This window comes from Danio rerio, chromosome 20 (assembly GCF_049306965.1).
Source record: "Danio rerio strain Tuebingen ecotype United States chromosome 20, GRCz12tu, whole genome shotgun sequence".
Lineage (NCBI taxonomy): Eukaryota > Metazoa > Chordata > Actinopteri > Cypriniformes > Danionidae > Danio > Danio rerio.
The window spans coordinates 21,579,392-21,594,695 of record NC_133195.1 but is presented as its reverse complement, the minus strand read 5'-3'; the positions used below and the strand labels follow the sequence as shown (position 1 = coordinate 21,594,695).

The window sequence follows — 15,304 nt, the reverse complement described above, 5'->3', positions numbered from 1 at the left end:
CAGTACAGACAATTTAGTTTATTCAGTTCACCTATAACGCATGTCTTTGGACTGTGGGGGACACCGGGGCACCCGGAGGAAACTCAAGCAAACACAGGGAGACCATGCAAACTCCACACAGAAATTACTTGAATCAGCGATCCACTGAGCCACTGTGTCGCTTGCATAGTCTAATTTCATTCATTCGTTATCTTGTCGGCTTAGTCCTTTTATTAATCAGGGGTCGCCACAGTAGAATGAAACACCAACTTATGCAGCGCATGCCCTTCCAGCTGCAACCCAACACTGCGAAACACCCACTCACTCTTGCACACACTCACATACACTATGGCCAATTTAGCTTATTCAATTCACCTAAACCACATGTCTTTGGACTTGTGGGGGAAACCGGAGCATTCAAAGAAAACCCACGCAAACATGGAGAGTACATGAAAACTCCACACAGAAACGCCAACTGGCCCAGCCGGGGCTCAAACCAGCAACCTTCTTTCTGTGAATCGATTGTGCTACTCATGGCACCACCGCGCTGCTCCATAGTCTAATCTATTGTTTGCAAATAATTGAGAGATGTAGCAAAGGCTGACCATCAGCTCGTTTTGTACTGGTTTTAAAAAAGCAGAGTTGATAACAATCAAATGCAGGTAATCTACTAATAACATAGGCACAAAATAGGTAAATGCATGCTTTTTCTGGAAAAAAAAAACAATGTTTCAGAGTTCACTTTTATTCTCTCCTTTTGAAAATGTGTCTAATATAATACAAAACTACAAATGCCTACACAATAATGTCAGCATCAAAAAAATCATTGGGCCTCATTCACCAACCATTCCTACGAACAAATCACTTTTCACAAAGATTCTGACATTCACTTGAGTTTTTCTAAGTACAAAATGCATATTTGAGTATGATAGTTTTAGAAGAACAATTCAGTTGACAATTTGTAGTACTTTAATGTGATGTACTTGTGGCCTTTCAAAATTATAAAAAAAATAATAAATAAATAAATAATATATTGTACTATCAGCAATTATGACTAACAAAATCCAGCATTATTCTGTGATGATCACTCTATTTAAAACCAATATTTTGTGCGCCTGGCTTGTTCTCAAAATGGCAAGGATAGTGAGTAACTTTTTTCATAAATAATTCTCAAAAAATAAGAATGTATCAAATAGCAACACTGACAATCGTGCACCTGTAAATAAAGAAAATAATTAAGCGTCTTTTGTATTTGGGAGAGTGGGTTATACAAAAAAATTAATGTAAATGTCATTAATGTATTTTAGTTATCTGTATAACAAAAAAAAAAATAGATCAAATTGTTTCATTTAGCCTATATTGACAGTAATTACAGAGCTCGTCTTTTGCATCTGTAATAATGTTTTCCCGGAACACGAGTTATAGCCTACATATAAAATCATTTGCATGCCATATAAGATATATACCATACATTTTTTTTTTTTAATTATAGTAATCAAGACGTTCTGTGGATCTCTTTGACATCCCACCTTTCCTTATAGCTGATAAGATGACATGCCTTTTTATGGGAAATTGCTGGGCGTTTCCTATGCTAATTTGAAAAAAAAAAGAAAACTAGCACATGCGTTCAATTAAAAAGACACAGGATTCCTAAAAATTAAGGTGAAAACAATTCTTGGGAATCTGGTGTAGATTTTTCTTAGAGACAAATTAACATAATTTCTTAAGAAGATATTGGTGAATGAGTCCCAATGTCCACTCCTTTCAGCACAAAATTTTCACTGTGTGTCTTTACTGAATCCTGGCATAAGCTGATAATAAATCTGGCCCATGTTGTTTCAAATAATAAAGTAAGACAAGAATTGATGATTAATGATAAAGAAAATGTCTTTTTGCGGTGTGACCTACCATTTTTCTTGGCTGCCTTTTCATCGCTGCAGACACTAGAGCGTGACTTTGTGTTCAGCCTCGGAAGTTTGTCGTAAGAGTGTTTCCTGAAGCTGTCCAACAGAAGCGGGTGGAAAGGCTCACGTCCCACACAAACCAAAACGCCTGGGCACTGCAGCAAACTTTGCACACTGTCAATCTGAAAAACACAAATCGGTTGATTACAATATGACATAATCAATTTGATGGAGATCAGCAATATCTGGCTGAAATTAAGTCAGCAGGGATTGTTCCAACTGCCAAGTTCTGATGAGGAAATGTGCTATGATGGATCGAAGCCATACCAATTAAAGGTTAATGGCCCTGGGAAGTCAGCCCATCTGGTGCATACATTTTCCCACACTAATTTTTAATCATGAAAACAGTGATCTGAAAATGTGTGTGATCCATTGTGTAGGGTGTTTTCGACTATGCACGAGCTGATACCCATGGGTCAGCATAAACAAGACATCTACAAACAATTAGGTTATAGGTCACCTCAAAAAACTCCATTTCTTCAATTAGCAATTCAGATCATACCAGAGTTCATGTGAGGACAGTTCGTTACAGATGAACTCCCATTTTAAACAATCCAAAAAGGTGTTGTGCAAGATTTCAGACTCATGAAAGCAGAATGTATGGTATACGTAGAGTAAAAAGTACCCACATCGACATCTCATATCACTCTTTAACATGACTAACTTTAAGCTAAATCTGCATGCTCTGCGCTTTTATGCCTTTAAAACTTTTCAATTTTCCAGCAGGTTTGAAGATAATTAATTGGAACTGTTGTGGATGTGAGTATTTCAAACTGTATGTTTTCATAGCATTGACCTGCTTCTGCTGGTTCAAAATAGCTCTGATTTGAGCAAGATTAATAGTTATTCTCTGGATGCTGGTGCATCACTGCTGTGCAAAAAATACCAGTAAAGGAATATCTTGATCATATCTAACAAGAACAGAAGGAAAAGACTTATTCACTTATATTTAAAAAGAAGAAAGGGTGCAAGACAATCAAGGGAATGCGATATTAAATTGTACATGAAATGTTAAACTAATTCTTTTTGGAAAAACGAGAATTTAAAGAGCCCCTATTATGCATTAAAAAAGGGTCATGTTTTGGTTTTAAGGGTCTCCAACAAGAGTCTAATATGCATGCAAGGTATAAAAAAAAAAAAAAAACACTTTCATTGTCTTATAAAAAACATGTATTTTTACCTAATTATCTTAGTAACTCCCATTTGATTCATTCAGCAATTTATTTGTTCCCAAACCCCTCCTTAGCGCAAAGCTAATCTGCACTGATTGGACCGATGACAGCCTGTTGCAATTGGTCAACAGCGTTCAGCGCAAGTTTATCGAGTTTATTTGTGAGCACACCTGCCAACACCCCTGTTTTTCCCGGAAGTCTCCCACCACCCTCCCGTTTTGTTATTTATCCTAGATAACCTTAAATAAAAATATCACGGATTGACGGTATTGTGATTATTGCTCTAACATAGGCTTTTTAAATGTCTGGGTAAAAAAAAAAAATTTAAATCCCCTTTCAACACAATAGTTTTTTTTTTTTTTTGAGAAAGATGTCAAATATTTTGGAGCAGTAAACATATCAGGCTAAATAAATCAAATGAATCGTTGACCTCTGCGGTCTTTATTAGTTTCAAAAACACAGAAATATTCTTTACAATTGAAATCGCATCTTTGGGTAGCTTTTCTTCCGGAGATACTGTTGTCCTAAAAAAAAAAATATTAATAATAAATCAATAAATAATATTACATATACCATAGAAATGGTATAGCAGAACATTTTGGCGGTTTTAAAACCTTGACTTTTCCAAACCGCAGTATACCTTAAAAACAGTTATTGTCGCATGCTTAATTTTCTACCACATCAATGTGTTTTGTAGGAATATTACTGTCTAGCTGAAGTTCATAAATCTTTTTCAATGTAAATAAACGACATCTCAAAATTTTGTGACCTGCACCAGTATACTTCTTTATTTTCATAAACCCTGATTCCATTTAGACCAAAAAAGCTCAAATCATGATTATATTACGTAAATATGGCAACACTTTGAGAGTACACTTAATGTAGGTACAGTAACAACATTTGAAAAATAAACAAAACATGACTTCTTTGTTGACTGTTGATTCAATAAAATCATTGAACATTAAGAGTTTTTATTTACTTTAACATTACCATGGTCAAAAATAGTGAATACCAAACAAATGAGATGCCAGAATATTGCTATATTTATCCCAATGTCAATCATTATCACTATTTCAAATCCTGAGTTGGGTCATTAATGATAAATTATGCGTCTATGCACTATGTATTTAAATGCTGTTGTCACTCCAGAAACTTTACAATGTTTACAAAGCCATACATTCATCTTGTTCAACAGCACTTTACAATACGGGTGGACTAATATGCATTAAGTAATTCCTAACTAAACCACAGATAATCATAATCTTAGTTAAATATTCACTTAAACAATTTCTTAATATTGACGGCATCAACAACAAATGAACATGTACAGCATAGGTGTCAGTCAATTCCTAGAGGGCCACAGCTCTGCGCAGTTTTGCTCCAAGATTCTCAGATGATTGTGTTTGATTAGGGTTGGAGCAAAACTGTGCAGTTGTGGCCCTCCAGGAATTGACTTTGACACCTATGATATACAGTATAAACACATCTTTGTGAACACAATTGAACACATCTTTTGTGGGCACATAAAATAAAACTTTATTCAGCATACTCATTCCTGTAAATGTGCACCCTAAACTGACATTGAGGAAAAAAAAAAAGTTGAATAAAGTTGTTGCACACAAAAGTCTTCTTGTAGATTGATCATATTCCCATTAAACCGCTAAAGCCATAGGGTCAGTTCAAGGAATATTTTTGGGATATTTTTCTGGACTTTGAATGAGTCAGGATCGTTGCTGTCTACGGAGGATGAGGGAGCTCTCAGATTTCAAACAAAATATCTTAGCTTGTGTCTTAAAGACGAACTTAGGTCTCGGGTAATTGGAGCGACATGATGGTGAATATAATTAATAACACAATTAGGGCTGGGCGATGATTTATTTAATCACAATAAATTTTTTTTTCATATCAGTCGATATCGATAATTATCACAATAAATGTCAAATCTTTATATCTATTAATTTTAAAAGATTTTTAGCATGCCAATCGCTCTGTGTAGCTGATTTAACACATTTGGTGAAATGTGTTGCTGCCTGACAATATTAATGATAAAATAATAAACAAAAGAACAATCTTAATTCATCATTTACTGTTCAAGTTTTCAACAACATTACCTACAAGTTATTAGATTTTATTGTTCAACATCAGAAAAAAATAAAACAAGTTTGGGAAAAGTAAAAGGTGAGCTAACAGTGACAGCATTTTCAGTTTTAAATGAACTGTCCTTTTAATGGTAAGTATGGTGAATTTAGGGTGAAATATCCTTTAATATATTGTATTTAGGAATGCTAATGATTACTTGATGATCTATTGATTATTGTCAATAACCCCTTAATCGATAGACCTTATTGATGACTGATTAAGGATGGACATTTAAAGGTTTAGTTATGCTTAATTTTAAAGCGTGTTTGGCATGCTGTTCCGGGAGAGAGCCCTGAGCTCGTGAGATTCTCGAGCCCGGGGCTCCCTCCAGTTGCAGGGCGAGAGGGGAGTCTGAGCTCAGGTAGGTCTCGAGAACTCCCCTGCTTGATACTGGTAAATGTAGATCATGAATAGCCATAGAGAGTGTATGCCGAATTCAACGTTTGTCTATGATTTCAATTTAGTTTTGCCAATGTAATTATGATACATGTTTTTGGTCTGTGGGAGGAATCCAGAGACCCCGGGGAAAACCCACGCAAACACAGGGAGAACATGCCAACTCCACACAGAAATGACGACTTTGCCAGGTAAGATCTGAGCCAGTGACATTCTTGCAGTGAGGCAATGATGCTAATCATTGGGCCTCCATGATGATTTGACAAGGAAAGGAGAGGAGTAGGGGTGGAAGGGGGGGATTCTTCAAGACGAAGATGGCTAAAGTAAGATACTCTGATTATTTATAGTGATTTAGGAATCGTCTGATTGGTGTATCGTGTGTTAGCTAATGAGGACCGGTTGCTATTAATCATAAGCCTGTGCTCCTCTCGAAATTAGTTTATAAATAAACTTCACTTATGCGCAGAACTATTATATCCATGGGTGTTTTAACCAATTATATCCCATGGACTGGCATGAATAGGCCAAAGCAGAGTTTGTAAAGACTGTCCAGCTCATGCTGCTCAAACTGCGCTTCTTTAATAAATTAAACCGTGAAAACAGTTTAATGGATTGTTTTGGTGCTAAAGCATATACAATTATACTTTGGTGCTTCACCTCAGATGTTATTTGTTCTTGTTTATGTTGTAGATATCTGACTAAATTAGAATTAAGCTAGACATTATACATGACAAAATTTGTTGCAAAAAGATACATTTTCAAAGAAAAATTTATTAAGTGTGTATATTTTAAGTTTGTGCCCGTCTTAAACAACTGTGGTGGATAATGCTTTGCTCCGTGGAAATAAGGATTTAATTAACGATCCACTGCTATTGTAAACATATGTCATATATTTGCTGCATTTTTAATATGTCATTATTTTAAAGATTATGTCTTGAGCATCTAATTTCTCCTCTGGCTGGTTATTTTACCATAGATGAGGGACAATAGTGCTATTACAGATTTCAAAGAAATTATCTTAATATTAAAAAGGAAACATGAGCTTGACAACAAAAGTTCCTATCAATGTCGTAACAAATGCCCTTAAATGCAGCTTGTAGTTTACAGCAAGCATCAAGTGTTCATTGAGATGTGTTTGAGATTGTGTTGTCTGTCATATCATTCGTCTGTCTTTTCAGGGGGTTTTCTCGTAAGGCACAGCTTTCGAAATTCATGACATGAAACTCTGCTGGGTAGTTGCGTTGGTTTACAAACATTTGTTTTTGTCTGTAAATTTATTAGTATCTTCATTAGGTGGTATTGATTAAACAGGTTTCCTGTTATGATGACACGAGTCGTCTGTGCAGTTTGCAGTGCACGTTTTTTTTGTTTTGTGTCGAATTGCAAAAAAACTAAGTAGCTCCAGACTACTGAAGTTTAGTGACGTTTCTTGTCAAGAATGTCTCTGACCTTTTTTACCTTATTTTTTTCTTACTCCTCCAAGTGTAACTAACACTGTATGGCTGTAAACTTGTACTGCGTGTGGCACCCGGAAGGGCAGGCTGCAAAATGCCTGCGCAGCGTTACGCATAGTGCGTAAATATTATCGAACACTTATCGAACTGTCTTTACCGTTTTATCGAAAAAAATATATATTGTGATAATTATGATTATCGAATTATCGCCCAGACACAATGATCATTTTTGCTTTAACTAACCCTTTAATAAATGGTTAAATTTTTTAACAACTCATGATTATCTTATAATTGGTTAAGCATTATTTATAGCTTATTATATTGCAAAGTGTTACCAAACCGTTCGATCTACAAAGACTCACAGGGGTCAAGCTAGATCTTGTTCTTGTTCTCTTACGTACAAAGCACAACTTTCCAGCCTCTGACAAATAAACCTTTACTCTAGTGATCTTCAAGCTATTTCTGGCATTGTCTCGGTGCCATTCGTAATGTTATCCATGCATCAGTCAGGCCCCTGTGGAGGGGTGTGTGTCACTTTACAGCATGTTTTCTATGGGAAGTACATGCCTGTGGCAGTGCTAATAGGATGTGCCTGAACTAGAGCAGCAGAGGACCAGCAGCACTGACCATCGTCAGCAATGACTACTGAGTCCAGCTCTGATGGGCAGGAAATGCCTGGATCGTCTCCAGACATTCTGCGGACTCCGAGCCAAGAAGTGTTCCCCTTTTAAAGCGACAGCACTTTCTCTGCCAACAGCATGATGCCACCGTTAGGACCATGACATACTGGGCCATACAGTTGCATGCCAATGCCCAGAGATGTGCCTGAGGTTGCCCTCGCACTGTATAAACTCCTAGCCTCTCACCTTTTATCAGGGTTGCCATAGCTCAGTCCCAGGGGGGCTATTTCTTACACTGCCCGGGCCACCCTGTCCACCTCTTATCTACCCAAACCACCTGCAGACTGTAATTCTTTATTTTTTCCTCTTCCGTGGTCTGTGGCATTTGCCCTTAAGCGCAAGTGGGAGTGATGGTAACCAAAATGAACTTTGCGCTGACTGATCTGCTCTGCTAATCTTGTTCTCAGCATTATGAGCTCTTCATAAATCAAACAGCTCAATCTGTGGCGACTGTCACTTTGCTTTTGTAGACTTGGATAAAATAGTGTGCAAAAATCAAAAGCTTAGAAATCACATTTCTGGGACTTTCCAGCTGTCAGATGTGGCGTCACTTACACATATCTAGTTTCCTGTAAATGTGTTTTTTACTCAGATGCCAGCTGTGATTGCAAACGGAGGATTTATGAGGTTTGATAAAAGATTTGTTGAATGTTTCTTCTGTATCAAAGCTTGATAGATCATTTCTAGTTTCGACCACTAGAGGCCTCTGTATCCTCAGCACATTTGCTTCTCATGCAAAACTTGGCATATCTTCCATACTTAAGGTCAGTTTACACTCAATGTAAATAGCTGCATGTACTTTATTTACAATTCGTAAAAATTAAATCATCTTGAAAAGTCAATGCTATAAAGCAACCGGTAACCAGTGTCATATAAACACAAATAAGTAAACCTAAACAATATCTTCAAATATTTTCTTTTAGACTTTGCTCAGATATAAGTTTAAGATGTAGACAAAACCACACAGCTATCTGAAAAAAAAAATCTTGAATGATCTACTGAATAAAAGTTACCTACTAAAATGTCACTACTCTTAAACTTAGTTTAATTGACTGAAATAATTAACTAATTTAATTTGTCAGTTTTCACTTCCTCACTATCCTTCAGCTTAGTCCCTGATTTAGGAGTCACCACAGCGAAGTAAACCACCAGTTACTCTGGTGTATGTTTATGTATCAGATTCATCAGTTATATTTATACAGTATTTTTTTTATTTCATTTGTTCAAAGTTTACTTTTTGTTTTAATGTCATTTTTTGACTGAATTCTACAATCCATTTTTCTTTATTTTTTTCATGTGCATGACATTCAAATGTGCATAGAATTCCATCACAGTTGAATTTGTGAATATCTGGATTGATGGAATCGCATGAAATATCACTATTTGTCCAGTCTTGATGATTTATTATAGTGTAGGGAATAAACATGTACATTAAAAAATATTAATTAAATTTAAAAAGATTAGTTTAGTTTTTAAATAAGCCTCTTCTTGCTAAATCGGCATTTATATGTGGTGTAAATACAGCAATAATGAGAAATATTATTTTTATATTTTAATATAAAATGTAATTCCCGTGATGCCAAAAGCTACATTTTCAGCATACATTAAAGTGTCACATCATCCATTATCTCACATTCCTCATTATTATCAATGTTAAAACATTGGCAAAAATTATGTTTGTAGATATACGGTGCATCTGGAATAGTGCTTCACTTTTCCCACATTTTTTTGTTACAGCCTTATACTAAAATGGATTAAATTCATTTATTTCCTCAAAATTCTACACACAATCCCCCATAATGACAATGTGAAAAAAAAAATATTTTTTAATTGTAGCAAATTTATTTAAAATAAAAAACCTGAAAAATCACATGTACAGAAGTATTCACAGCATTTGCTCAATACTTTATTGATGCACCTTTGGCAGCAATTACAGCCTCAAGTCTTTTTGAATATGATGCCACAAGCTTGGCACACCTCTCTTTGGGAGTTTTCGCCCATTCCTCTTTGCAGTACCTCTCAAAATGTATCAGGTTTGATGGGAAGCGATAGTGTACAGCTATTTTCAGATCTCTTCAGAGAGATTCAATAGGATTTAGGTCTGGGCTCTGGCTGGGCAACTCAATGAAGCCACTCCACTGATATTTTGGCGGTGTGCTTTGGGTGCATTTTCAAATCATGTCCAATCAACTGAATTTACCACAGGTGAACTCCAATTAAGCTGCTGAAACATCTCAAGAATGATCAGTGGAAACAGAATGTACCTGAGCTCAATTTAGAGCATCACGGCAAAGACTGTGAAAACTTCTCTAGATGTGATTTTTCAGGCTTTTAATTTTTAGTAAATTGGCAACAATTTCCAACAAAAATATTTTTACACATTATCATTATGGGGGATAATAAGTAAATAAAAATAAAGTTGTAACATATAAATGTGGAAAAAGTGAAGAGCTATGAATACATTCCAGATGCACTGTACATCTGTTTCAGGATTCTCTGATGAATAAATACCTCAATCTTCGCAATATCATAAATCGCTGTAAGGTAATTTTCAATCGACTGTCTTAATAAAAGTATGAAAAAAAGAATCTTATCACATAAAAAAACACTAAGTCACTTATCATAAATTCTAGTTGTAATTTTGCACCGTACTGTGGTAATTCTACAGTGGCTGTGGTAATACAACAACTAACTAGTAATGTAAACAAATTACCCAATACAATAATTTCTGTATATATATATATATATATATATATATATATATATATATATATATATATATATATATATATATATATATATATATATATATATATAATTATTCCAGCAATACACTACCGTCAACTGTTGTAAATACTAATGTACACTACAGTATTTATTAGTTTATCACTAGTTAATACTACATTATGCTGTAACATTAATTAAGTATTTAGAATATAATGAAATATACAGTGCAAAACACTTTGCTATAGTATGGTTCAAAAACACAACAATGATTTTTTTAATGTGGCTACTGACCCTAAACTTTGGAAAGCTGATGTATATTTCAAGAGGAGACTCACCTTGTGGCCTTCCAGTGTGTAGAGCTTCCTGATAAGACATTGCATGAGTTCAGAGACCTCATCCATAAAGAGCGCCAAACTGCGGAGGCTGCGGCGGTGCAGAACGATGGTCCTCCGCATAGACGGGTCGCTGTTTTTCACAAGCACAATCTTCCTGGGGCTTCTATGATGATGATGGTGATGGTGATGACGATGGTGATCTTCAGCCTGTCCAGAAGATTCCTCAGGTCGAGCAGGCCTCCTGCTGCTATACTGCTGAGCATGTGGAAGTGTCTGGGAATGATACCATGGACTAGAATAAGCTCCTGAAGCCTCTGAGGCTGTAGTTTTGGCTGCTTGGTGATCGGCACACAGATAACATCCACGACTCTCCAGCGGCTCCAGTCGAGTCGTGCCTGAGGAGCCTCTGAGGGATGTTGAGGAGCAGTGACCATGAGGGAACGGGGGCTTGACAGGTGGGTCATCCGTGATGGTGTCAAAGCATTGAAAGCTTTGCTTGTGGGACGCCATTTTTAATTCATCCAACTAGCCTGCGGAAGATGCTAGTTGGATTTCAGGGTGGCGAACATAGCAGGGCTAAACTCAAAGGCCAAGCAGATCACGAGCATCCTCTCCTTTCACTCTGAGAAAGACAAAAACACAAAGGCACATGGTTGGGTTAATATTCCCTTTAGAAATTCTGTTGAGATGTACATTTGCATCTACATGTCAACCAGGAATTATTAAAGATTTACTAGGTTGTTTATGGAGATATATTCCAAAGAAACACATTATGACCAACGAATAAATGTAAAGCGATTGACAAAAACCAAGCATATTCACAAAATATGTTTTAAAAAACATGAAATGAATTTACAAACAATATAAGACTAAAATTCCCAAATTTTTCAATCCATATTTGTTGATTATTTATCGATCCAAAATTCCCACATTTGTCAAGATGGTCAACTGTAGGTAATAATGTTGTAAATAAAGTGCAGTTTCTCAGATCAAGTGTTTCACTTCATCACACTTTAGTGTATCATTAAAAGCCATGAGTGGTATTTCTGTTTTGCCTGTTTTCTTTTCTTCTTCTGTTTTGGACTTTGTAAGTGCTGATGGCCATTGTGTTTTTAAAATTACCTAGGACCACATTTTAACAACAACAACAACAACAATAAAAATCTTTTTTAATGGTCAATTGAAGAAAAAAGAAACTTAAAACAATCTTGAATGGCCTGAGGGTGAACAAACTAATAGCAAACTTTCATTTTATGTTGGACTCCTCCTTCAATGTCTGCTAATACTTTATTTTAAAGGTCTGACAACAGAAATTGCACTAAATAGAAGTAATTTGCAAGAACTTTTTAACCTTTTCTAACCTGTAATACTATAATAACAATAATAAATGAAAAATAAAAAACGAGAGTTGACAAAGTTGCAGTTGCAGTTATTTTAATAGCTCATCAAAACAAAATTTGCATGAACTTTACAGCAATTATGCAAACCCTTCAATTCAATTCAATTCAATTCAGCTTTATTTGTATAGCGCTTTTACAATGTAGATTGTGTCAAAGCAGCTTCACATAAATGGTCATAGTAACTGGAACAGTGTGGTTTAGGTTTTAGTGTTTAAGTTCAGTTCAGTTCAGTTTAGCTCAGTTCAGTGTGATTTAATCATTACTGAGAGTTCAAACACTGAAGAGCCAATTCATCGATGCGTAGCTCTACCAATCCTGAACCATGCGAGGCAGTGGCGACAGCGGAGAGGGAAAAAAAACTTCACCTGATGGGAGTGAAGAAAAAAAACCTTGAGAGAACCAGACTCAGTTGGGCACGACCATTTTAATTTCTCCGCTGGCCAAAAGTCTTGTGCAGAGCTTCATTCGCCGTGGTTTAGGCTGGAAGATGGCCTCAGCGAAGACTCGTCTGTCCCTGGAGCGTTGCTGGAATCAGACTCATGTTTTCCACTCCCCACGACCATCAGCGCAGCAGCAGCTAAGGATATGGCCTGGTCCCGGATATGGAATCCTTAATGCACTTAAATGCACATTCTGACAGATTGCACACTTTCTTACAAAAAAAAGACTTTCATAAAGGCACTGATCGTAAAAGGAAGAATTAAATACTACCGCAGATTTGTTTATTACAATATTCCCTTTGTATTGAACAATCCTTATAAACTTGGGCCTAGCTAAAAAGCTTAAACAAAGATAAATTCACAAGCTTAAATGAAAAGACTGGATGCTTACAACTTAAAAAATATATAGTACAAATATCCGCTTGTTAAGGGTGACGTCACACAAAGCGGCTTCCGGTTCCAAGCGCTCTATCAATCTGAGTGGAGACTTAACAAATGATAATAATAAATGTTTACAAAGTGATGTAATACTTTTGTAAATCACGATCGCAATGTATATATCCATGCCTAATATCTGATGGCCAGAACATGTATAATTTTAATTAAATTATTAAAATAATGGTGTCTGTGATGCATTAGACACCGTTGTGTACACCATGATTTAATATAAAATCCCCTTTAATGTGTGATATGACTAAAAGTGTTCAGAAACTAATATTTTTCTCAATTCAAATGAGCAGCGGCTTGGACCCGGCAACAGAATTCCATACGCCACAACTTAACAAGTGGATAGTACAAATCAAAATACAGTACAGAATTATTCACAGTTGTTAAACTAATTGTCTTTTAGATCACATGATCTGTGGTTATTTAAACATAATTTTCTAAAACCTTTTCTATCACACATGACAACTTTATGTGAATGGGCAAAGTCTAATCACTTTTACTCACTGCAGCTAATAGAACTGTAAGAATCTGTGGTGTTGACGTCAAATCAAACCTTAAAACAAATGTGACCTTAAACAGGTCCATCTGCAGGAATCCCACTGGCACATCCTAAGGCACATCCTATTTGTACCTGGCACTCGCTACAGCAGAGGGAACATTACTGAGCTCCACACACAGAAATGATGGACAGATATCAGAGACTAAGCAGGGATAAAAAGAGCAGACTTCGCCTGAATTAGACTAAAGAGCTTATCAGCAAGTGCAGGGAGAAAGTGGAAGCAACATGTGACAGGATGACGCTGCAGCAGGGGCCTATTGTTGTTTCTGATTTGAGCACAAATGCAAAAATTAAATAATACCAAGTCAAGTGATTTAAGATAACTAATGGGGTGCTTAAAGAGATATTGGACTGTTTAAAGAAAGAAGAATTGTAAATATGTGGAATAAATAAGATATAAGAGAATAAATCTCTCAAAAAAAAAACAAAAAAAAAAAAACGTTGAGTTTAAGCTCTGTTTTTTCCCCCACTCTAGCTATCGGAACAATAATAGGGAAATGATACAGTCTGAGAGGTTTATTGCATAACATGACCAAACGAGACTCTTTAAGCCTTCAAAGCACATAATACTGCTTAAAATACAATACTGTTTAAATTATAAGAGTGGGTCAATCCCATTTTTTTTTTAAAGAAATCAATATTTTATATGGCAAGTCATGAAAAGTGATGTTCTTTTAAACTTTTCTATTAATCAAAAATTAATGACAAAATGTAGATTTTTTTCCACAAAAAGGAAAGAAATATTCCAAAAAAAGAACATTTATTGAACACTAAATTAGTATACAATTAGTGTTGCAGTTGTTTTTTTAATAAATGGATTGTAGTTATTATTTCATATAACTACAGTTATCTGAGAAATCGTTATGTTAGTAGTGCAGATTCAATTTCAGTCATATCTTGTTATTCAAATAAGAGATATTTAAGTGCCAGTAAAATGGAGGACAAGGCTTGATTTGTAAAGGTTGGTAAAATTCTTTTACTGTTATTTAACATCTACACAAAATGTATTGGTGTTATACTATAAATTACACACACAAAAACAATTAGATGATTAATCGCAGTTATTTATATGACAATAAATCATCAACACAAAATTCATGATTAAATAATATTACACAATATACACTACTATCTATTTAGACATATTTCACATTATTTTAATATAATAAATGGAGCCATGCAAGGACTAAGTAATAAAATAATCAAAAACAAATTAATAAAAAAATAAATACATAAATAAACATATATATTTTTATTGTCTTTAAAATATACATTTCAAAAATATACATATTGTATATTTTATACATATACATCTACAAAATATGCATAGATATGAGAGAGAGTGAAAAAGAAAGTATAAGTTATACACTAAATTAGATTAATCAAATGAAATAAACTTAATAATGAAATTAACTTCACTGAACTTAATAGAACCAAGTTACATGAACTCAAAAAGTGATTGTATTAAACTGAACTTGAACTGAATGAGTTAACTTCTAGTTCCCAGCAATCTGTCAGACTGGAAAATAAATGTATATGTGTTATTGTGAATTTTTTGAGTACGATCAAAAATGAGACGTGATTTAGAATGTAATGTTGTGTTATGTTAAGA

General features: G+C 35.1%; 1 protein-coding gene across 1 annotated transcript in view; it reads right to left on the bottom strand.

Annotated features, from left to right (window-relative positions):
* Positions 1-15,304, bottom strand: part of rp1l1b (rp1 like 1b) — a 68,534-nt gene that overhangs the window by 14,290 nt on the left and 38,940 nt on the right. Inside the window, exons 5-6 of the mRNA XM_017352701.4 lie at positions 10,847-11,468; positions 1,888-2,065 (exon numbers count right to left, since the gene is read on the bottom strand). Of these exons, the coding sequence (XP_017208190.1) occupies positions 1,888-2,065; positions 10,847-11,356 (688 nt within the window). The 5' untranslated portion in view covers positions 11,357-11,468. The remainder of the gene's footprint in view (positions 1-1,887; positions 2,066-10,846; positions 11,469-15,304) is intronic.